At 31.5% G+C, this 25,667-nt stretch overlaps 1 protein-coding gene across 6 annotated transcripts in view; it reads left to right on the top strand.

The window, feature by feature from the left end:
• The first annotated feature begins 15,057 nt into the window (after positions 1 to 15,057).
• Positions 15,058 to 25,667, top strand: part of LOC124365808 (serine-enriched protein) — a 31,467-nt gene continuing 20,857 nt past the window's right edge. For 4 of the 6 annotated variants that reach the window (XM_046821835.1, XM_046821840.1, XM_046821839.1 and 1 more), the window contains exons 1-3: positions 15,058 to 15,289; positions 21,366 to 21,501; positions 24,179 to 24,214. In XM_046821835.1, the coding sequence (XP_046677791.1) occupies positions 15,072 to 15,289; positions 21,366 to 21,501; positions 24,179 to 24,214 (390 nt within the window). In that variant the 5' untranslated portion in view covers positions 15,058 to 15,071. The remainder of the gene's footprint in view (positions 15,290 to 21,365; positions 21,502 to 24,178; positions 24,215 to 25,667) is intronic. The other 2 variants (XM_046821837.1, XM_046821841.1) reach the window with 1 other exon arrangement.

Here is a 25,667-nt window from a genome sequence, read left to right as displayed (position 1 = left end):
ACCGAATGCTATTTAAACAAGACATATTTACTAAAACAAGAAACATAGCCGTATGATAAAAACACTGGGGAAAATATATTGTTTTTAAGTTCAAAAATTAATTATAAAATTAGATAAATCATAATAGACTTTTTGAGTACACCGAATGCTAATTTAAACAAACATTATTTAAACTAAAACAAGAAACATAGCCGTATGATAAAAACACGGGGGAAAATATATTGTTTTAGTTCATAATTAATTATAAAATCTAGATAAATCATAATAGACTTTTTGAGTACACCGAATGCTATTTAAACAAACATTATTTTACTAAAACAAGAAACATAGCCCCTCGTATGATAAAAACACTGGGGAAAATATATTGTTTTAGGTTCATAATTAATTATAAAAAATTAGATAAATCATAATAAACTTTTTGAGTACACCGAATGCTATTTAAACAAAAAACTTATTTACTAAAACAAGAAGACATAGCCGTATGATAAAAACCACTGGGGAAAATATATTGTTTTAGTTCATAATTAATTATAAAATTAGATAAATCATAATAGACTTTTTGAGTACACCGAATGCTATTTAAACAAACATTATTTACTAAAACAAGAAACATAGCCGTATGATAAAAACACTGGGGGAAAATATATTGTTTTAGTTTCATAATTAATTATAAAATTAGATAAAATCATAATAAACTTTTTGAGTACACCGAATGCTATTTAAACAAACATTATTTACTAAAAACAAGAAACATAGCCGTATGATAAAAAACACTGGGGAAAATATATATTGTTTTAGTCATAATTAATTATAAAATTAGATAAATCATAATAAGACTTTTTGAGTACACCGAATGCTAACAAAAACTCCGAACACAAATAAACAAACATTTATCTTTACTAAAACAAGAAAAAACCCAACACAACATAGTCCGACCGCTATGATAAAAACACATTGAAAATATATTGTTTTAGCATAATTAATTATTAAAAATTAGATAAATCAATAATTGACTTTTTGAGTACACCGAATGCTATTTAAACAAACATTATTTACTAAAACAAGAAACATAGCCGTATGGATAAAAACCCCCTGGGGAAAATAAACCCCTATTGTTTTAGTTCATAATTAATTATAAAAACAGATAAATCATAATACCCCCCCCGCCAACTTTTTGAGTACACCCCCCGCCCCATCCCCCTACACCCCCTTCCACGCTATTTAAACAAACACCCCCCCGCACACCACCCCTCCCACACACCCCCCCCCCCCCCCCCCCCCCCACCACTAAACAAGACCCCCCCCCCCCCCCCAACATCCCCCCCCCCCCAGCCCCCCCCGTATGATAACCCCCACCCCCCCCCCTCACCCCGACACTGGGGAAAACCCCCACCCCCACCATATTGTTTTAGTTCATAATTAATTATAAAATTACCCCCCCCCCGCCACCCCCCCCCCCACTAAATCATAATAGACTTTTCCCCCCCCCATCCCCGCCCCCCCCCCCCCCCCCCCCCCCCCCAGAGTACACCGAATATGCTATTTAAACAAACCCATTATTTACTAAAACAAGAAACATAGCCGTATGATAAAAACACTGGGGGAAAATAATAATGTTTTAGTTCATAATTAATTATTAAAATTAGATAAATCATAATAAACTTTTTTGAGTACACCGAATGCTATTTAAACAAACATTATTTACTAAAACAAGAAACATAGCCGTATGATAAAAACACTGGGGAAAATATATTGTTTTAGTTCATAATTAATTATAAAATTATATAAATCATTAATAAACTTTTTTGAGTACACCGAATGCTATTTAAAACAAACAATATTTACTAAAACAAGAAACATAGCCGTATGATAAAAAGCACTGGGGAAAGAAAATATATTGTTTTAGTTCATAATTAAATAATATAAATAGATAAATCATAATAAAGACCATTTGAGTACACCGAATGCTATTTAAACAAACATTAATTTACTAAAACAAGAAACATAGCCGTATGATAAAAACACTGGGGAAAATATATTGTTTTAGTTCATAATTAATTATAAAATTAGAATAAATCATAATAAACTTTTGAGTACACCGAATGCTATTTAAACAAACATTATTTACTAATAACAAGAAACATAGCCGTATGATAAAAAACACTGGGGGAAAATATATTTGTTTTAGTTCATAATTAATTATAAAATTAGATAAATCATAATAAACTTTTTGAGTACACCGAATGCTATTTAAACAAACATTATTTACTAAAACAAGAAACATAGCCGTATGATAAAAACACTGGGGAAAATATATTGTTTTAGTTTCATAATTAATTATAAAATTAGATAAATCATAATAGACTTTTTGAGTACACCGAATGCTATTTAAACAAACATTATTTACTAAAACAAGAACACATAGCCGTATGATAAAAACAACTGGGGAAAATATATTGTTTTAGTTCATAATTAATTATAAAATTAGAAAAATCATAATAAACTTTTTGAGTACACCGAATGCCTATTTAAACAAACATTATTTACTAAAACAAGAAACATAGCCGTATGATAAAAACACTGGGGAAAATATATTGTTTTAGTTCATAATAATTATAAAATTAGATAAATCATAATAGACTTTTTGAGTACACCGAATGCTAAATATAAACAAACATTATTTACTAAAACAAGAAACATAGCCGTATGAAAAAAAACACTGGGGAAAATATACTTGGTTTAGTTCATAATTAATTATAAAATTAGATAAATCATAATAAACTTTTTGAGTACACCGAATGCTATTTAAACAAACATTATTTACTAAAACAAGAAACATAGCCGTATGATAAAAACACTGGGGAAAATATATTGTTTTAGTTCATAATTAATTATAAAATTAGATAAATCATAATAGACTTTTTGAGTACACCGAATGCTATTTAAACAAACATTATTACTAAAAACAAGAAACATAGCCGTATGAATAAAAACACTGGGGAAAATATATTGTTTTAGTTCATAATTAATTAATAAAATTAGATAAATCATAATAGACTTTTTGAGTACACCGAATGCTATTTAAACAAACATTATTTACTAAAAACAAGAAACATAGCCGTATGAATAAAAACACTGGGGAAAATATATATTGTTTTAGTTCATAATTAATTAGAAAATTAGATAAAATCATAATAAACTTTTTGAGTACACCGAATGCTATTTAAACAAACATTATTTACTAAAACAAGAAACAATAGCCGTATGATAAAAACACTGGGGAAAATATATTGTATTTAGTTCATAATTAATTATAAAATTAGATAAAATCATAATAAACTTTTTGAGTTACACACGCGAAATGCTATTTAAACAAACATTATTTACTAAAACAAGAAACATAGCCGTATGATAAAAACACTGGGAAAATATATTGTTTTTAGTTCATAATTAATTATAAAATTAGATAAATCATAAAGACTTTTTGAGTACACCGAATGCTATTTAAACAAACATTATTTTACTAAAACAAGAAACATAGCCGTATGATAAAAACACTGGGGAAAATATATTGTTTTAGTTCATAATTAATTATAAAATTAGATATAATCATAATAGACTTTTTGAGTACACCGAATGCTATTTAAACAAACATTATTTACTAAAACAAGAAACATAGCCGTAATGATAAAAACAACTGGGGAAAATATATTGTTTTAGTACATAATTAATTATAAAATTAGATAAATCATAATAGACTTTTTGAGTACACCGAATGCTATTTAAACAAACATTATTTACTAATACAAGAAACATAGCCGTATGATAAAAAACACTGGGGAAAAATATATTGTTTTAGTTCATAATTAATTATAAAATTAGATAAATCATAATAGACTTTTTGAGTACACCAGAAATGCTATTTAGAAACAAACATTATTTACTAAAACAAGAAACATAGCCGTATGATAAAAAAACACTCGGGAAAAGATATTGTTACCCCCCCCCTTAGTACATAAATTTAATTATAAAAATTTAGATAAATCATAATAGACTTTTTTGAGTACACCGAATGCTATTTAAACAAACATTATTTACTATAAAACAAGAAACATAGCCGTAAGGATAAAAACACTGGGGAAAATATATTGTTTTAGTTCATAATTAATTATAAAATTAGATAAATCATAATAGACTTTTTTGAGTACACCGAATGCTATTTAAACAAACATTATTTACTAAAACAAGAAACATAGCCGTATGATAAAAACACTGGGGAAAATATATTGTTTTAGTTCATAATTAATTATAAAAATTAGATAAATCATAATAGACTTTTTGAGTACACACCGAATGCTATTTAAACAAACATTATTACTAAAACAAGAAACATAGCCGTAATGATAAAAACACTGGGGAAAATATATTGTTTTTAGTACATAAATTAATTTTATAAAATTAGATAAAATTCATAATAGACTTTTTTGAGTACACCGAATGCTATTTAAACAAACATTATTTACTAAAAAACAAGAAACATAGCCGTATGATAAAACACTGGGGAAAATATATTGTTTTAGTTCATAATTAATTATAAAAATTAGATAAATCATAATAGACTTTTTGAGTACACACCGAATGCTATTTAAACAAACATTATTTACTAAAACAAGAAACATAGCCGTATGATAAAAACACTCGGGAAAAGATATTGTTTTAGTACATAATTAATTATAAAATTAGATAAAATCATAATAGACTTTTTGAGTACACCGAATGCTATTTAAACAAACATTATTTACTAAAACAAGAAACATAGCCGTATGATAAAAACACTTGTTTATGGGAAATATATTGTTTTAGTTCATAATTAATTATAAAATTAGATAAATCATAATAGACTTTTTGAGTACACCGAATGCTATTTAAACAAACATTATTTACTAAAACAAGAAACATAGCCGTATGATAAAAACACTCGGGAAAAGATATTGTTTTAGTACATAATTAATTATAAAATTAGATAAATAATAATAGACTTTTCGAGTACACCGAATGCTATTTAAACAGAGATTGCCTCTAATTGTGTTTGTCGAGCTGCGATCATGAAGCATTCCATAACTATTTGCCCCGTTCTTTGCAGAGTGGGGGGGGGGGGAGTTGATGGCTCTTGCGAAGAGGGGCGGGAGCTTCAATAACTCGACAATTGAGACGCATCAGCACGCGAGGCATCCGCCTCAGCACCAGATTAAAACTGAGTCAGCTCATCACAGCCATTCCTCAGCAAGCGACCACGACTATATGGCAAAGTCCGCCGACTGTACGAGTATTTATGGGTCAGACTATTGCCTTAGTATCACACACATCATGTTTTATCAATAATTACATTACAAACGTAACAAGTCGATCTAAGTTCAAAGCTTAGCCATATTATTCTTATTAATTTTCCAAACAGACCGTGATATTAATTAAAATTAATTACGCGTAGAGGGATTAATTCAGAACAGTTAACTAACGGTAACGCTCGAGTAGGCAACTCAGGCATCATAGTAGAAAATATTGGCATATAGAATAAGTAAATGTCTAATTTCAGAACTTAATGACTTAATTACTCTCAAGATTGAGTTTGTTGAGCGTTACCGAAGCCAATCACTGGAGGGGATGGACACTTTTCATTTCTGCCTGTCTGTTAACTGTCCGCACAGTAATATTACATATAATTTTATACAATCCCCGATATCACATTGAAAAGAGATTTCTAAGTGGCCCACGAGTAGTTACAGCTAGCCACATGCTATTCACAGTCACGTCCTATTCATAGCTATTTAATAAATACTCATAGCTGCTCATGTGCTGTTCACAGTTAGTCATGAAATATCTATATTTAGTTACATGCTATTCATAGCGAGTCCCGTGCTATTCACAGTTGTTAAGTACTATAGTTGCTACCCACTTGATGTTCATAGCTATTCAGGTGCTATTCATAGATGTTCGCTTGCTACTCATAACTAGTCACGTGCTACTCATATCTAAGCACGTGCTATTCATAGCTAGTCGCTTGCTACTCATAGCTAGTCATGTGCTAGTTTTACTGTGTATTCGTGTGTAATTCATGAATATTCATGTGCAATTCTTGTGCTATTCGCTGATTAAAGTAAATATTATTATTCTCTTTTGTACTTAATAATTATCAAATGTGTTAGGTCAACACCGCGTTACAATATTGTTAACACAGTCAATATCTTGATAATTAACGGAAAAAATTTAAAGATAATTAAACACTGACCGCGGAGGCCTGAGAACTAAAATTATAAAATTCTTTTTTAATAATAAATCGTACCCTGTTTCTCAAAATAAAAATAATTTAAATAGTCGGTTTAACAGCACGCCTATTGGTGTGGTTCAGTAAGTAAATAATTAAAATAATAATATGTATCGGTTAAAAATAATATAATTTAATTCTATATACTACAATAACCGAATAATTAAACCTATATGCTTGGTATTCATCATGAAACCTTGACGCTTCTACCCAGTGAACCTTTAAAAACCTTAAAGGTTAAGGAGTGGTTCCGTATATTACATTACCTTTGATTGTATTAATTACTCAACTTGTACAATTAAAGTTAATATACGTACAAGATACGTACGCCACACCACGCTTCACGTAAAAGTAGGCTTCGCTGAGCTTGTATATCAACACATCTATAGCTCATTTAATTATCGAGATGTACCGCAGACATGTAGACGAACATTCATAAAAGAAAGCTTAATATACGCCCGACAGGAAAAGAAAAATTATGTCAGTGTACTGACTAAAAGACTCCCAGCTAAATTTTATAGTCAGACGTGTATCGTCATAGAACTAATTCTTGTTTATGTAGGAATGCAGTTTCATGCAAAATTTAAAGTGCAGAAATGAAATCTTTCTCGAAATATCTTTCCATACGATGCATTCAAATATTTGCTCATTAAATTAGTTTTCATAGCACGGTTCCAATCATACAACTTCCGGTGAGCTAGGAGGTACTACATATTTTCATCAACATTTAAAAGTGACTTTCACTCTATTATTTTTTCTTTTTATAAATCTCATGTTTTCCTCTGTTTATAAGTTTAATTGTTCTAGTATTTCCCGTCGTCAGCATTGTTACCCATAAGATCAAAATGTAAAAATGTTGGCAATAGCTCAACCAAAACCCATTCGCTATCAATTCAATACAGTGTTGCTTATATTGTGTTGAAATTAAGATTAATGCAAACTTTCTATATATCAATAGAAATTCATCGTGATTTAAATACCGTCTCTGTGGCTGGGTGATAAAATTGACGATTTCTATAAAATTATACTAAATTCCCTAAGAAATATCTATAGCAATGGCATATTAATTCATCTTAGGCCGATTGGAAAGATTCGTATGTTAAACAATATATCGTTACCCACAGTCATGCAAAAGTTACAATTTTAAAATCGAAAAACTTATTGCATATTTAATTTATTTTTTTTTAATATTCATCAAAAAATCTTTGACACCAAATGATCGGACAACTTAGAAGATCTAAAACTCAAACTCAAAAATTGTATTGCCTTTAACAAATTACATCGTATGGCAAAAGTCATGACTGTTATTACAATTTTGACATTCATTTCACAATGCAATTACACATTGTTAGCCACAACTCATAACTCGTGCCTGCACAGTAGTTTGTAATCAATACATTTATGAGCGTAGCGCCTCTAATTAAAAAATGCAATTTGTATGCTGTCTATTTGTTGCGCAATTATGCTCGCAGGCGTTGTTCTACCCTTTTCCGTTCTTGATTACAAGTAAAGCATACTGAGGAGATTTTAAGTTTTACCCTATAAGACACATCTACGCCCTTATTTTTGGTCGCAGAATTATGGTAAATGTCTCATTTAAAAGGTGTAATTAATACGCACCCAAAGGTTCCTTTAGTGTTTCATAGAAAGTGTATACTTGTAGAGTATTCCAAGGAGTAAACAATAAATGTATGAGCGTAGCGCCTTCAATTAAAAAGCGCAATTTGTATACTGTTTTGTTGTTGCGCAACTTTTTTCTTGAAGGCATTCATCTACCCTTTTTCATATTTGATTATGAAAAAGCATATTGCGGCGATCAACAAATTGTTCCCCATAAAAACAATGGCTTAAAACACTTTTACGCCCTTATTTTTAGTCGTAAAATTATGAGAGATGTCTCATTTTAAAGGTGTGATGAATTCGCACCCAAAAGTTTTTTATTATTTATTGGAAAAGTATACTTGTAGGGCATTTCAACGGTGATATATTTAAAAGTTTTATTTATTCTTAAACAAACTATAAAAATATCCATAGAAGTGAAAATAATTGGGCGCGTAAGAATTCCATCTTTAAAATGAAGCATTTCCTCCCAACCATAAATAAAGTAAATTAAAGTATGAATTAAAGTAGCATTTTCGACGTGAGTGTGTTTGAAGTTTACTATTATTCTCACGGGACAAAATCAAGAGAGTCGCCAGCACATCCGGAGTTAAGGTAGTGCAATCAATTTTTGGTTGTGTTAATATTCTTTCAGCAATTTCTCTTTAAGATACCTTCCATAAAGGTAGAAAAATAAACAAATTGGTTCACTTCAGGAGAATTTCTAGGAATATTGGTCAATTTTGTATTCATGCCAAGGAAACCGGTTAATATTAAAAGTGTGTTATTTACAGTACGTAAGTATATGAATTATGACTTCATAGGACCATGTATATTTTAACGATTCTTGAAAAGGAAGTAATTATTTTAGTTAAATTTGAAGAAATTCACAATTTTGGATAAAATATTAACTAAGAAAATTACCTATTTAAAACCAAAAATATCGTCTCTCTCTTCAGTTATTTTTCATATACTGAAAAGTTTTCAAACCATTATATTCCGATGTTTTCTGTAGGGCTAATCACAATATGCACAAACATTGTAATTTAAGTGCCTATTATGGAATAAAATGTATATTTATCTATGCTAATAGCGCAGTGTAGCGGGTATCGCAAGATAACCGGATCAAGCAAAGTCGAGCGTGGCTACTGCTTGGATGGGTGACCGCTGAGCAATCCTGTCCTTGCAAGCAGCCCGCCTGCTCGGCCATTGGTGGTGGTTCGGAAGTCACCTTATGAAATCTTTATATGTGACATACTACCACATGTAGCTTACTCTTACAATAAAAGGAATTTGTAGAAAGTACTTGAGAAAGAACTCTTACAATACGGGGGAAAGTACCCTGCTGAAAATTAGTGACAAGACACCAGCGCTTTCTTGCATTGTAGCACCCTCCCTACCTTATCAGAATTTATATTATTTTAACACTACTGAGATAACTAACATAGTGAACAAAAATGTGAATGTATCATGTGGCAGGATATATCGATAGATTGTCTGCAGATTGTAACCCTCCGTCTGTTAGACGACTAGTGACTAGTCGCTAAAGAATGATTCTCCAATGTCTAATGACTATTCACTAGTCGATTTTGCAGTAACTTTTTTATTCAAACATTTGCTATTGAAAATTGTACTTAAGAGGACAATTATTTTATTTTATTAATCAAATGTTTGACAGATTAATTTGATGTACAGTTTATTGAAAAATAATGCGTAATAAGTATGCAACGAAATATGAAATTGCAACACAATTTTGGTTTTCCGTATCTGTTTGGCCACTTCAAGAGAACGCAAAAAAAGGGATTTTCCTTATAATTTTACCGCGCTAAATTTTGTTGAGGAATGAGTTTGGCTACATCGCTGCATTCTTTCCCAACACAATTATCTGCTTCAAACCTCTGTTTATTGAGATATTTTGTGAAGAAACACCTTCGACGCAAACTTTTTCGCGACATTTCTTTAATGTTAGACGACTAGTTTCACTAGCCGCTAGTATTTTGTCGTTTCTCATTTTACTGTTAAAGTTGTGTTAGTACATAGTGATACACGGGCATTACAAATTGTGTATTCTATACTAGTAGTTGTGAATTCTAAGCTTCTATATATTAATTATAAGGTGAAGTATGGTTTTATTTTTTATTCATTTTTTTGGCAATAATTTAGTGACATTCACAGGTCTGTAGGCTGAATTTGTGATATAAAAATCGTTATACCTAAGTAGTACGCATAGATTTAAAATCCTGTTTATTTCATTATTTTTACTTTTTAACACTATGAATGACCTAGTAAATAAATCAGGTGAGCTTGGACAAACATTATTAGACAATTAGTTTTTATTATAATTCATTTACTTCATATAAAGGATTTTCTGACAATATATTGTGTTTTTATCAACTTTTATTTCTTAATAAACACTTCTTAGAATTTTGCAAGAAACATTTTTACGTATAAACCTATAAACAAACACAAAAAAATATTTTTATTTTCTAAGGTTGTATGTTCTACAACATGGAGTATTCCTCAACATATAATAAGCATACAGAAAATGCCTAAAAACATCTTAGAACATGAATATGTCATTTTTGTAAAAAACACAAATTTTACTATTATCAAAGAAAATTAAAATATTTCGGAAAGTTAAAACTTCTTCACTGTTTTACACAAAAACCCATTTTAGGACATTTTTGTATATTTTTACAAGTAAAAAATTTTCTATTTATAATTCCTGTACTTTTGTATATGTTTGTTTTACTTTTCTTTTATATTTATAATGAAAAACAAAAACACAAATTTAAATAAAAAATAATTCCAACTGCATATAAATATTCCTGCATTTGATCTAAAAAACAAAATATAAAATAGTGTATACTTTACTTTAATAATAAATATTCTACATAGGTTTGAATGAAGGTGTGCACAACTAGCAAAATAGTGTCTGCCATTATAGGAATTTCAACTGCCAGATCCAGGGTTAAGTTTTGCGTGAAACTTCATTTCTACGTAGATCACGAAATTCGGCTAAGCATCTTTGAACCCAATAACTCACTGGATGCCAAAATTTCTTTTTCATCTGCCGGGGATATAAAAATTCCCTTTCTATATGACGTATGTTTGTCTGTTTATTCTCAGGACAAATGGAGAATGAAATGTTGCATTTAACTTTAGCGAAGCCTGTTACACGATAAGTGGTGTAGCGAATTCCTATTTTGTGTTAATAAAAGCAAGTATTTTTCAAATCGCTAATTACAAATACGATCATAAATTGACGTCACAAATTGCGCCATTCAAAAGACCTAATGCATGAATGGAGAAATCTCAAATGTAATTTTCCTAAATGCGTGTGGTAGGAAATCTGTATATAACTGGATGTGTAATTTCCACAAAAATACTGGAAGATTCAACAATTTTGCTCTTATTATAGTCTGTTAAGTGGTAAGTGAGAAATTGAAATGTTGAACGTCCAAAAGTAGTAATCAGAAAAACTAGGAAATACGGCTAAAGTAGTTTAGTATTTTTGGAAATCAATAAGTTTCTTAGTGTGGAATTTAATCTTTGGAAATTAGAATGAAGGTTCAGCTAGTAGGCCATTTCCAATGTATATCGTATGGAAGATGACCTTGAAAAACCAAACCTGTATCTAACCATGTAAATAATACCATTACTCAACCCACTTCAACACCTAACTAAATAATAGTTCGAGTTCCGATGGACTAGTCCGCTTCACAAGTATTGATTAGTTTCGGTGGAGAGCATGCGCAAGGGAATCCAAATAGAACCACCCGTTCAGACGTTCCACACCCAGCCACAGGTGGGATAGAGGTGAGTGGTTTGTTATTGTCAACAGTAAAATATATACTGCACAATTTATAATGAAATACGAAGTAATTGCCTTGTTTTATTTCTTATTACGAGATAGTAGTCTATATAAAGTGCTATTTGGATGTATTTATTACCCTTTTGTAAAATAACAAATTTGAATTATTTAAGTTTTTATATTTATAAAATTGTTTGCATACTTCATATATCTTTAAGGCATCTGTTCAATACAAGCCACAGATACAAAAAAAAAAAAAAAAAAAATAGTATAAAGTTTATTCTATTATCAGTGAATAGCAAGAAGAAATAAACACGTGGAGGGTCTTAGGGGTGGGACCTGTTTGGATCGTGAATCCCTTAGGAGGTAATGGGTTTGATAGGGAGAGAGACAATCTGTTTTTGTTTAAATTATTTTTTCCCACGGTTTTCTAAGTATTGATCGAAAGTTTTAAAACACATTTTGCCGAAGAAAGTCAGGATTATGGTCAGTGAATTGTGTAGGCCGTTAGACTCCAACAGAAGATCATTTGGTGACCGCTTTTAGACATAATCACAGGTGAGATATTCATAAATTTCAATCCCTCATTAATATTTTGTGTAATATGTAACTTTTTTGTTTATTAATAAAGGTGAATTTACAATAATATTAAGATATTTGTTGCCTTATTTCTACATAAAAGGCATGTTTAATTTTTAGACGTACTGTGCATTAATACATGAATTGCATTATTACAGGAATTTAAATATATTTAACGTGTTGCATTAATATGGATAACAATATGACTCATTATTTAGTATAACAATTGTACATATCATTCTTTTAATTGTAAAAAATAGGTTGGGTTTGGAATATCTTGATCGTAAGGTACGTATTCTTCGATACTTTCTTATTAGATTATTTCACAAAAATGCACTTTGAGATATTTAAGAAACAGAGTACAAAACTCTTCTGTCCCTTATATAGGCAGCTAAAATATTTCCAACCATAAATTGTTATGTGTATATCGTATTAAAATGGTTTTATAGACATATCGTTACAAATCCTACTGAAAACGAATTTAATTTTTCTGTTTCGAGACCTTTTTTGACTTTGTTTGGACACAGTTTTAGTGTTCCTCGATTATATAACATAACCCTGAATATTATTATAAATTTAAATCAAATTTACAGCTATTTTAGAAACTAATGAAATGGGCGATGCTGAGAAAAGGTATTGAAAATGTATGACTTTGCATTACATAGTTATGTATGGAGGGAAGGGTTGGTTTAATGCGAATGTTGAGTTCACTTCCATTTCACCTTCCGCATAGTGCAATGCCAAATCTGACAATTTTTTTAATATTGAAATCTGAAAATATGTTGTTATTTTTATAAACTCATTAAAAGTTACATTTTATTTTTTGTATTGTTTATTATTTTCTTGAGTTATTGGCTTTGTACAATGAGTGAAGTCGTGTTGGTAATGTGGGTTGATGTTTTTAAAGCGAGATGTTTTTAAAGATCGGCTGCATTACATACAGTGTAAATGAGTTATAGTATAAAAATTTGAGGGCTCTTTGAATTTTTTAAAATTTGATCATTTCGTTATGTCCACAAAATTGTACTTATAATTAAATCCACAGAGCGACTGCTTGATTAGTATTACTCGAAGTTTTATTATTGCAATTATTGTGTTATACTTCATGATTAGTATTTTCTCTCGTCATTGTTACAGAAATATTTAACAAGCACATTGTTGAGCTAAATTTCTTAGTCTCTTCACTGGAGCATTTTGATCAATATTTAAGCTTTTAAACATCATTTTGTATTTAGTGTTTCTTGACAGATTGGCCTGATTAGAAGTATTTATTGACACATGCACGGTTTATTATTCAGTTATCAATGAGAATGAAACATAAATTAATAATTTTTTTAGTTTTCCAGTTTACAAAGTATGCCTCGCCGTGTAAAGCCACATTCAGTCAACAGGTGATACACTGAAAGTCACATAAAATAGTTTCAGTAATCAGTATGACCAATGTGGCTTGTTTATAACAGGCTGCCTGCTTTTTAATGATCTGTTGCTTATTTTCTTTTTTAATTTATTACTTCTAAGGTTTTTCTTATTATCCTTCGATAGGACGAGGTGTTTGCTACATAGATTCGGTTTAACATATGTTGACTAAAGATGGCTCTCAACAGTGAGGAACCAGAAAGCCGGCCGAGTAAGCCTAAGAAAGAATATTGGTTGGTTTGTTTTTCTAATGTACGCTGAGCTACAAACACATGGAATTTCGTAGTCTACAGACGAACAGATTGCAATCGTGTCTAGTTACAAATACATGAAATTTCAAAGACTTCAGACGAACAGATTGCAATCGTGTCTAGTTACAAATACATGAAATTTCAAAGACTTCAGACGAACAGATTGCAATCATGTCCAGTTACAAATACATGGAATTTCAAAGACTTCAGACGAACAGATTGCAATCATGTCCAGTTACAAATACATGGAATTTCAAAGACTTCAGACGAACAGATTGCAATCGTGTCCAGTTACAAAGAAATGGAATTTCATAGACTTCAGACGGACACGTTGCAATCTTGCCCCTTACTGGTCTCAAACAATTCTTGAGGACAAACTACTTATTATTATATTCGAGACATCTACATGCGATCCTAATTTTGTATACGAACTAATTTACATAATCAAATACTGACCTCATTGAAGACATGAAGAGGGGAGGGGAGGGTGAATGTTCTGATACCAACCCTCTCATGACGGATGAACTGGATCTCAGTACATTCGCCAAGACCACTTCGCTGAGGACATTATTCCGGGTTCGCTGAAGTTCCTGAACTCCATTCCTAAGGTTTTCAGTCATATTTCTTGTACAAAAATCTAGACAAAGTATATGTGTTACAGAGGTGGTCTGCGCCATGCCTGGGTGGGAGGAGGGGGAGGGGGTGAGTGTTCTGACACCAACCCTCTCATGATGGACGAACCGGATCTCACTACATTCGCCAAGACCACTTCACTGAAGACATTCTTCCGGCCTCGCTGAAGTTCCTGAACTTAATTCCTAAGTTTTGTTTCGTGTACAATAATTTCGACAAAGTGTATGTATTACAGAGGTGGCCTGCGCCATGCCTGAGGTGGGAGGAGGGGGAGGGGGTGAGTGTTCTGACACCAACCCTCTCATGATGGATGAACCGGATCTCAGTACGTTCGCCAAGACCACTTCACTGAGGACGTTATTCCGGCCTCGCTGAAGTTCCTGAACTTAATTTCTAAGTTTTGTTTCGTATACAATAATTTCGACAAAGTGTATGTATTACAGAGGTGGCCTGCGCCATGCCTGAGGTGGGAGGAGGGGGAGGGGGTGAGTGTTCTGACACCAACCCTCTCATGATGGATGAACCGGATCTCAGTACGTTCGAGAACAAGACCGGCCTCGCTGAGGACATGAAGTTTCTGGCCTCCATGCCGGAGCTATGCGATGTCACCTTCCTTGTAGGAGAGACTAGAGAGCCTGTCTGTGCAGTGAAAGCTGTACTTGCGGCTCGAAGCAGGTCTGTATCTTGTTCTTCTTCCTTTTCCTGTTGACTTCCAATACTCTTCCGTCCTTCCTTCCGAAATAAGTTACTCATATTTAAGTTCTTTCCTTTACAATAACAAACTTCCCATTTCCTTTTCTCCCTTTAGATTTTTCGTTCTCCAATTACTTTTTCTATTTCCATTCCTATTCTCAGAAAACATACTTTTTCACCATTTACTTTCAATTTTATATTGATATTTCCATATTTGAAATGAGATCTAAGTATTGTTTCTTATTTTCTCCCTGAATACTATTTTTACTTTACCCATCTTCTTCTTTACTAACCTCATCCTTCTTTAAATTCATCCAAAGTTCATGTGTTAGCACTTTTTCCCCACTTTTACCTCTCCATGTTTGTTTTCTTCTTTTAGTTTCGTATGTTCAACTCTACAAAACCATTTCTTTCCTTTCTAAATTCTACTCCATTATCACATACATTACTGCTAGATAAATAAAACATGGCTTATACTATCTAGTCTGTAAATTGCTCTAAGTTAACTAAATTGTAATTTCAATTTTTTCAGTTATTATCATAACTGATTTTATTTCAATATATTTAAAATTTAGTTTTACACCCAAGATTTATTTAACGGTGAACATTTTTATTTTCTTAAATTTGTGTACCAGGATAAATGTATAAAATGTTTTGATTTTGTCGATGTTGTAGGTGTGTTCAGAACTAGAAAATTACAACATTTGGGGAAGGTCAGAAAGGAAAATGTGTAGAGGTTAGAATTAGAGTACTTCTCCTCATAGTTAAACTTTATTACAATATTCATTGCATTTCATTATCAAAGTAAACAACTTTCAATTATATCAAAGGAGTTGGTCTAACTATTAACCCATTTCTTTTTAATTTCTCCATTCACATAATAGCTCTACTAATTGAAACTAGCAATGAAATTGGTTGGGATCGTTGTTGAAAATCATATTACGAACTGGCCACTTTAATAAACAATGTTAATTACTTTGACAAGATATTTAAGTCTTCTTGTTCATTTAGTAATGGGTTTTATTTCATCTACAAGAAATATTACTGTATATAATGAAACCATGCTTGCTATTACAGCTTAGTAACAATAGTGAATAATCGCAAGCTATTTCCTTCTAACGCAATTCGATTTACAATGCTCTGCGATCTGCTGGCAAGGTCAGTAATTATCTGTAATTGATGTGGAATGATGTGAAATTTTCTTTTACACACCACATTTTGACCAGCTCACCCCTTTCTGTTCAAGGACCCTAACATGATGTTAATTGGTGGTTAGTGTGGAAGAAAATTTCCGAATAAGTGGTTAAATGTCTACATCAGTGAAGACTTGTATGTTTCCGCTGACAAGTTGTTGTGTCGGCTTTCTGCGGGTTTAGTGTTGTGTGTGGCGAACTAGATGTTTAGTTAATGCTTTGGTTGTGTGGTGGTATTTCCTAAACACTAAATCTAAATTATATCTGTCCAAGATTGTTTTGAAGATGTATAAAACCAGTTCTGCAGGTTCAGTGGAGATTCGTCGCTTAGTTTTAAGAACAATAATGGAACATATTTCTTCAGTAATTAGTTTCATAATACCTAACAATGGCAACCTTCTTTTACTTTATAATTTTACCCTAAATTTATCAAGAAACAAATCTTTCTCTCTTCTCAAACTTGATCAATAATGAATAGTTATGTTAACTGTATCAAAACAGCATTACATTTTCAAACGCCAACCTCAGAACTTTATATTGCTTTTAATCATTTACACACAATTATAGAATCATTCACACTTTTACACCATGAGATAATAGCATAAATATAATTTTTAATCAAGTTTTCAATGACTTAAGTTAACTTGTCAATAGATTAAACAGCAACAAGTATTTTAATCGATGATTAGGCAAGTTAGTTAGGATTCACCACGTAAAACTCTCAGAATACGCATCGATCCTCAGTTTGTGCTGTTATATATGTGCTAGTTATTTTGTCGATGCTCCTGTTCTTAGTTGTAAAATCGTAAATTTTTTATCAATATTTTACAATGGAATTGTATACAAAATCACATCGAATACAGTTACAGGGCAAATCTTAAATCTAAGATCAGTTAAAGAGTCACAAATCACAAATTTCTTTGAGCTTTGGGTGGTTATTTGTGTATTAGTCGAAGCCTCCTTTAAAAAATAACATTGATACAATTATTTCAGCAACAGGCGACGATACATTAGTCATATTACAGGCTTGTCGACATTTGGTACCGTATTCATGTTGAAAACGTTCGCACTGTTCGTTAAGTCTAATACAAATTATGAGCAACCGAGGATAAGTTATTGAACTTTAAACTCCAAAGTCAAGTTATCTCTTCCAGCCAAGTTAAAACTATTTTTCCACTAAAATATTTTTTAGCTTAGTGATTTGATCGTCATGAACTAAGTTAAGAATATAAATAAGGACGATAGTGCAAGACATCTCATTACAACTATTTTACAAGATCAGCTTTACCACGAGGTGCTAGGGTAAGAGCATTGCCATGCAACAGGAATATTCCTTTTATCATCATACCTCTCAATTTGTTCAAAATTCCTAAAAAAAGTCTTTTGGTAAAACTATAAGCAAATGGTTTTCCGCCTAAATCTATGACAATTTATTCAATGATTTCATATGTCTAAAATTTATTTTAGTCTTACAATAAATAGTAGTGACGCCTCTGCGTAGATATTCAAAACCTGGAGTTGTTGTGGGAAACACATATCTTCTTCTACAATAATAGTGGAGTCAGTATGTACTCATATTTTCAAAATTCCCAAGAGCATTTCACGCACTTCCATTACGTTTTGCTTTGTGTTGGTCAGAATTGCATTGCGCACATTTCCAGTACAAATGTACAATTTTAATTTGTTAACCCAAACATTAACAAATTACTCCACATAGAATGTTCCTTCTTAAGTTTATATTAACACACATCTCTCGTTAGGAAGAAACCCCCTGATGACGGTGAATGTCAACCACTGGTCGTCATGAAAAGAGGGGGGGGGGGGTAAAATTACGATTTTCTCACTTTACTCTGACACTACAATTTATATATCTTGTCAAACATATTTTACCCTTCAAAGGTCACCTCGTATTAGTGTTTAGGCATTCTTCATATGCTACTCTTGGAATCAAAATACTCTCAATTTCAAGACCAAAATACCTAGGCAACACGAGTAGTCTTTTCTACTGCATAGTGTGAAGAAATGTATACGACGTCTAGGAGACAATTTGGGTTGTAAGAGTACACAAGCTAGTTTTCTTGGATTCAATAGAGACATTTTTGATAAGAAAGAAATTGGTCGTCAGTTACCAATAAATAGACACACAAATAATATTTCCTCCCCTTCAGAAACTAGATGGAGGGGCCGAAATTCGCGATTTCCTGCTAGTGTGTTCTGATAAATCTGATGCTAATTTAGTATGTATTTACGTGTTCGACATTAGGATTCCTACACACTGGCCTAAAATAGTGCAACTGTTACTATTCCATAAAGTATCATGAAATGTTGGAGAGAATTCTAGTTATATAACGGGTACTTATAAAAACTGTTTTATTCTCCAACTTTAGGGTCCCAAAACACTGTTTCTTAAACCTTAAATGGATCAGTAAATCAGAATATCTTTCAATGATTATGATTTATCAGGAGTGTTTATAATGCCACTTAAAAATAATTTGCCCATGGTGTCTAGTTTATAACATTAAATTGCGTGCGAACCCGTGGGTAACGTTGATTGGTTTATATTTTTGAATTTTTAATAAAATAAATAATAGAAATTAGTATTTATTAAAAAGGAACATGATTTAGAGTGGCAGGTCTTTAAAAGTGTTATGCAATTTCAACTTATTACATTTAAAGTACCGACGAATAAATAATTTACATAACAAATTTATTTTAGTGTGTATTGCAAGCAGCTTATGAATTCAGGTTGCGCTTCAGAGAGATTAGTAAAAGAATGATCTTATAATTAGTTATTTGTTGCTATTATGTCTTTTCTTCTGTGCATGTGAACAAGAATTGAAACCAATAACACCATTAGGAGTTTTCTAATACTTATTCTCTTCTTATTATAAGACTTAAAGTTCTAATACATTAGTGTAACAATCACTGAATAAGACAACCGAAAAAATCCGCACATGCATATCGGTTAGCCAATATGAATTAAACCAGTATGTATACTTTAATTGGTAACAAATGTGCATGGAATTTTCTTACAAGCACACACAAACATACTCAAAACTAAACTGGTCCAGTTGGTTTTGATTTATTTTGAATAACTTATTTGTAAAGGTTTGAATAAAAAAGACTAATGACATAATAAATTAATTATATAAGTATACTATTACTTCTAATTGTTTTCTTTCCAATAATAACGTTTAAGATAAAAACAAAAACTTTTGATTAAGTGTTATGTATTTATTAGATTTACGAGTACACTATCTTTATAGGTTTACAACGAGATTGTATGCTTGTTATAGTATTCAGTATCTGTATCATTTAGAAAGTCCAAAACCTCTGATTTGATTACTTTTTCACAAATAATTCATAGGTAAAATTAAAAGCCTATTTTTAATCTTAAATAGCTGAATACGTTCAGTTTAAAACAATTAATATTCGATTCCACAAAAATTGTACTTTAATGTTAGAAATGTCAGCTAAATATACACTATTATCAACAGGAGATATTTTCTGTCTCCTCTGCTTTCGATACACGAATCATAATTGTATATATGGTACAAAACATTTGAGTCAAATATGAACCAGAATTTTATTTCTGCGGCTGTAGCAGATATGCAGGACTACTGATGGGGTTAGACACAACTGTCTTTGTAACAACTGAATAGTTGTTACAAAAAATGTTACAAAATCATGTGCCAGCACCAAACGCGTTTGTGGATGTGTAGCAAGATATTGTCAAAAACGCAATGAAGAAAGGCAGCATCGAAATAATGACGAAGACTCGTGTCTTTTGCATCCACATTTTTAGAGGTTTGCCAAGTTTAAGACGTCCATGGCCCCATTTGGATAATAAACTGTAGAATTTGTCTATATTATTTCGCTTTCTGTGTGCTTGCAGCTGTTCATGAACGTTTTCATTCTGAGTATAACAATAAGAATATCTTTATTCATAAAAAAGTTATGTACATATTTTTAAAACGTTACAAGAATTTTAAATTCATAATTTACGAATCACTTTAACTGTATTTAGCACTTAATACACGCTTCAATACACTACGTGCAAAATGACTTACATCAAAATAAATTGAAATGATCATACTAACCAATACTTTAATTGAACATACTTTTATGAAATATATAGGGCCTCTAAAGGCAAAGCCTGTGCAGAGATTCCTTTATGCTAAATTAAATTCGTGATAGCTGACATGAAATGTTGTCAATTAGTTTTGATTAGAATAACTCCCATTTATCAAATGTCTGCATTACAACTAAATCTATACTTATGTGCAACTGTGATCCGAATAAAAAGTTTTAACTAATAGTATGTCGAAGAAAATTAATATTTTGTTTACTTAATAGTCATAATTTCAATAGTTTTGAAATCACGTATTTTTCGTATTGTATTATAAGTTTTCGGTCCCAAAAAACAATAGCTTTTTCTAAAACTGTTAAATTTGGTTTTGGAACTGCTATTTTGCCTTTTTGCCTTAATTTATTTTTCTAGGCATTAATGATACAGGAAAATTACCACTAGTGACATATAACATTTTTAAAACCTTATACACAAACAAATATGTTACTGGAAAAAAGTTTTACTTGTTATGTATATGTCAACTTTATACTGAACTCTGCATTCTGACTAGTGAAGACTTTATTGATTGACAAATTGGTTCGTTATACAATTGACAACGAAGCTCTGTGCTTTGTATGCGCGGGAATATCGTGTCCACCCCTCCAGTATGTAAAACTGCGTCTCTGACCAGTCACATCTCAGAAACTAAAGTCCGGTTCATATTTGACTCGCCTCATTGATCTAATATCTCTTTTAAAAGCATGAGAGTAGAGGCTAAGATCCATATATCTGACAGGGTGTTCCACAAGATGCTGTACCAGGCTCCTAGCCCCCAGAGGAAAAAAGAAGCCCCTCCTAAAGAGAACAAACTTCGCCAGTTTTTGAAACGAAGCAGCGAACCCCTGTTGAACTTGCAGAATACAGCTGCTCAGGTACTTTTTACACAAATTCAAATTTTAAATATTTTCTATTATTTTAAACTCTTTAATCTATTTTATATTTTTGGAGTTGAAAGGGTAAACTGTTTTCATTAAAATATTTGTAGACAACTTTTAGTAGTATTTTAGTCAAATGCAATTGTTTACATTTTCTACCTCATTAGATTATCTAGTACATCATAGTATTTATTATACACTATTTAAACATTTATAAAAATGCTTTATATTGTTTTACACATGTTAAATTATTTTGTGAAAGAATTAAGTCGGTTTATCACAGTACGTTATTTACAATCCTAATACTTGTGATCGATTGTATGATTGTTAGTTTATAGATTTATGTGCATGGGTGTTCTTGCTTGATAATGTTGCATTTTCTTGTTGGATCCGGGAAGGAAATATTTTCTATTGTTGAATGTTTAACAATACCGAGTTGTAAATAATTAGGTTTAATTTTTTTAACCTATTTAAGTAGAGTACATTTGTAGCATACGTGATAAACTAAACACTTTTTTAGGTGAGAATTAAATAATTTTTTAAAGTTATTTGGTTCAATAGATACTTCATTGATATGACAATATCAGTGAATTACAATGTTCAATGAGAATATATGTGTTCATGAGAATATTTAAAACATACATTTTGCAAACTTATGCAAGTTATTATCACATCAAGTCTTTTTATTGATTCGGTTTGCAATCTGATAATTTAATGATGACATATTCTTCACCTGAAATGATATGGTAAATTTAACCAAGATAATAAAATTTCCCTTCGAAATGTATAGAAGTGCTATCAATATGTTATGTCAACATGTAAACCAGTTTAACGTCCAATTTCATTATTCAAAGGTCCTAAAAACCTTAACAGATTAAGATATTTATTATTGCTTGGTTATAGATTATTTTTAATGAATTATAATCTCTCAATATTTATAAATATGTATGCAGTTTAATTCCAAATCATGTGATAGACAAACAACTGGAGTACCAGTGACTTTATATGTAATCATTTGATTTTTAATATGTAATCATTTAACAAAATGTTCATACATTTGTCCTATTTTGGATGAATGAATATATACAACACCTAACCCTATTCTTAGATCAAACCCGGTTGTAATTGTTTAACTAGTGAGATGAAACCATGTAGTTACTGTTTCGTAGAATTTAATCTTTACGTGCTTTTTTCTTTGGAGATGCATTTTATGTTTTGAAGGACTATAGTTATGGTAATATTCTTCAATATGAGTATCCCATAAGTCTTAAACTTCACTTGAGTAGCATCATTAGTCACTGGGCAATGTGGAGGTCTTAAGCAGAATGAGGGGAGTGTGGGTACAATAAGAGGTCGACAGCAATGATGTAAAAGATTCTGCCACATAGAATTTGAAGTCCAACGCTTTTCATCGTGCGGCAATTGACTCCTCTACATTTTCATTCATCTTCACAGTAAAGTTTAGTCAAAGAATGCTGTAATCAAATAATAATGTATAAGAAATCATTTGTAACCATGAATAATCTATTCCATGTCACTAAAATATTAAGATATTATTTTAAATTTTGATTGATAACATATATTTAAAAAAGTATTAATGGGAAATGCTTTTAAGATGGGTGCAATAGTTTAAGATGGTATTTTTGCCTGATTGAAACAAAAGCGATATAGTGGTATAAGTGAAAAGCGAATAAATTTTAATCATCAGAAAAGATCAGTTTTGTAAACAAATTAAAATTCGTTACTACAACTTATTATGTTTGTTTTACACTTATGCTGTAATTTATAATTCGTCAAATATTTAACTTTTACAAATTCGCTGCGAATTCTTAATCATATTATTTATAGATAGGATCTAACGATTATCTATTCAAAGAATCATGTATCTAACAAACAAAACAAAAAAACAGTCCTGTATCACACAACATGGCCAGTGTTACAAACCGCGACAAGTCAGGTGACGAAACAAAAAGTGGAAAAGAATAGAATATTTTCGCTGTACTTTCTTTTTTGGATTTTATTAGGCTAATTAAGGTGGCTCCCTTTTCATATGTTTGGATCCATTGATAATATTATTAAAGGTACATGAAAACTATAGCAGGAGATCTTAAATTAAAACGTAAATCCAAGAAGCGAATAGACTACATGGCATTAATGACGTTCAAAAAACTTGTTCATGAATGTTTCTTGAATATTCGATTATTTTGTCAAATGCGATTGATGTTATTTCTCTGACAGAGCACTAGCCATCCATTGAGTCCGTCATTTGTTTTCTCACTCGCAATGTAAAAATTCGAGAATTTAGATTAAACAATGCTCGAACTAAATTATCAAGAATAAATTAATTTTACTGGAGAAATTAAGCGAACTTCGTTGATAACCATTTTTGTTGTGGCATTATCTTATAGCATTCTTACGTTTCAAGTGTTTATTAATAAAACAAACTGAGATCCGTCTGCGGAGTGAACGTATGAAATTTTATCCAATAAAAAACATTTCATGCTCACCTACAAGATGACTATTAAAATCCAATCCAAACAAGATGAAAGGGAGCCACCCTAATACTATCAGAGCAGATGCCACACTAATGCTAATTAAGAAACTTGAACCACCCTACTTGTCGCGATCTGTACCAGAGCTATCGTCAACGTCTGAATGTTGTCTGTGGTTTTAGCGCAGTTACGCCCAGCAGCTTACTCCTATCCAAGAGGTATGCTATAGAACATACGTCCATCTCACAGTTGACACCTCCTCTTGCGCACCTTTATTGTAGCAACCAGTGAAACACCACGACTATTCTGTGCTAATACATCTCCTTTTCGTTTCCTTTCCTCAGAATATGCTCATGCTTCTGTTGATTAAATATCCTACTAGTAATTTATGTTTGTCGTCATTCGACACTTTGATGTGTTTCCTTGTTGCTTTGTAAGTATAAAATGTTCATATGTGTATAAAAAACCACAAACAAGAATGATCCAGAGTACTATGCAAGTTTTTAAACACAGTGAAGATTCATTTGGGTGGGAGAGTTAATAAAATTGCAAAGGGTGAAAAGAGTTTGTACATATATAATTGGAAAACCAAACAACACTGATTATTGAGCATTGAATGGTATTACATTTTGAGTTCTAACTTTTGTAAGGCTGTAAGCAATTGACAGAGTATTTTAGTCTTCTTTAAATACACATTCCTTAATTAGGGTAAGGGTTAAAGTATAATTTCCAGCAAGTGCTAAATTCTAATTGATACTCCTATATACAACTGACCGTACAACAACGTAGACTACAATGATTTTTGGCTCAGTGGGCCAGGTTCTAAAAACATCAAATATCCGAAACACCCTAGCCTCTAAATGCTATGGCTGGTTGAATAACTTGGTATTCTCAAATTTCATCTTTTGTTTCTGGACAACTTAACATCCATAAGCAGCTGTTTGTGCCTGTGCATTTGAAAGTCTCTGGTCCAGCCGCTAGAAGCCCTAGTGGCCTTTTGAGGCTCCATACTTCTTGAATAAACTGGCCTCAATGAATTCCGAAAATAAATTCCTTCAAGAGTCTCAGTACCTACAACCATCCGAAATGCAAGACACGTTTGAATTGAGAGCATGCACCTTTGATTTTGAAGTTCTTTAATTTTTGCCCTATGAAATTCCGGTTCCCTGATATATAAACCTGAACTTCAAGAACTCCCGAACCATTTAAATGTCTGCTTTCATAACTCTTTCCTTCTAACGGCCAGTGATAACTGTTAGAGTTCTGTAGTAGAGCATTAGAACTAGAAGAGGCCTATAATGATATTGCATAAGAGGCACATCAATTGACTTCTTTCCTTTACTATATTAGACAGAACAATGATTTTTTACAAAAACTCAGCTTTTTCTTAAACCTAAACCATTAAAGGTTTGACGAGATAGCCGTTTTTTGCAACAGTTGTCATTTCGAACTGAAATAGTTAAATATGAAAATATTTATACATGCTTTATTTTGTCTCTGGATATTCTCGTTTGGATTCCATTTTAGTTTTCTACTTTTCTCACTTTCCCTTAGCTTCATTATTTACTTACTCTCTGTCTTGATCCGAGCACACATTGTTTGATCTATCGCACTAGACCCATTGTGGGTTTTCTGTGTTGTAAAGTTGTAAATATGCTTCAAGAGAATTTT

This window comes from Homalodisca vitripennis, chromosome 7 (assembly GCF_021130785.1).
Source record: "Homalodisca vitripennis isolate AUS2020 chromosome 7, UT_GWSS_2.1, whole genome shotgun sequence".
Taxonomy (NCBI): domain Eukaryota; kingdom Metazoa; phylum Arthropoda; class Insecta; order Hemiptera; family Cicadellidae; genus Homalodisca; species Homalodisca vitripennis.
Note: the sequence above shows the minus strand (reverse complement) of the source record. Positions and strands in the feature narration are given on the sequence as shown.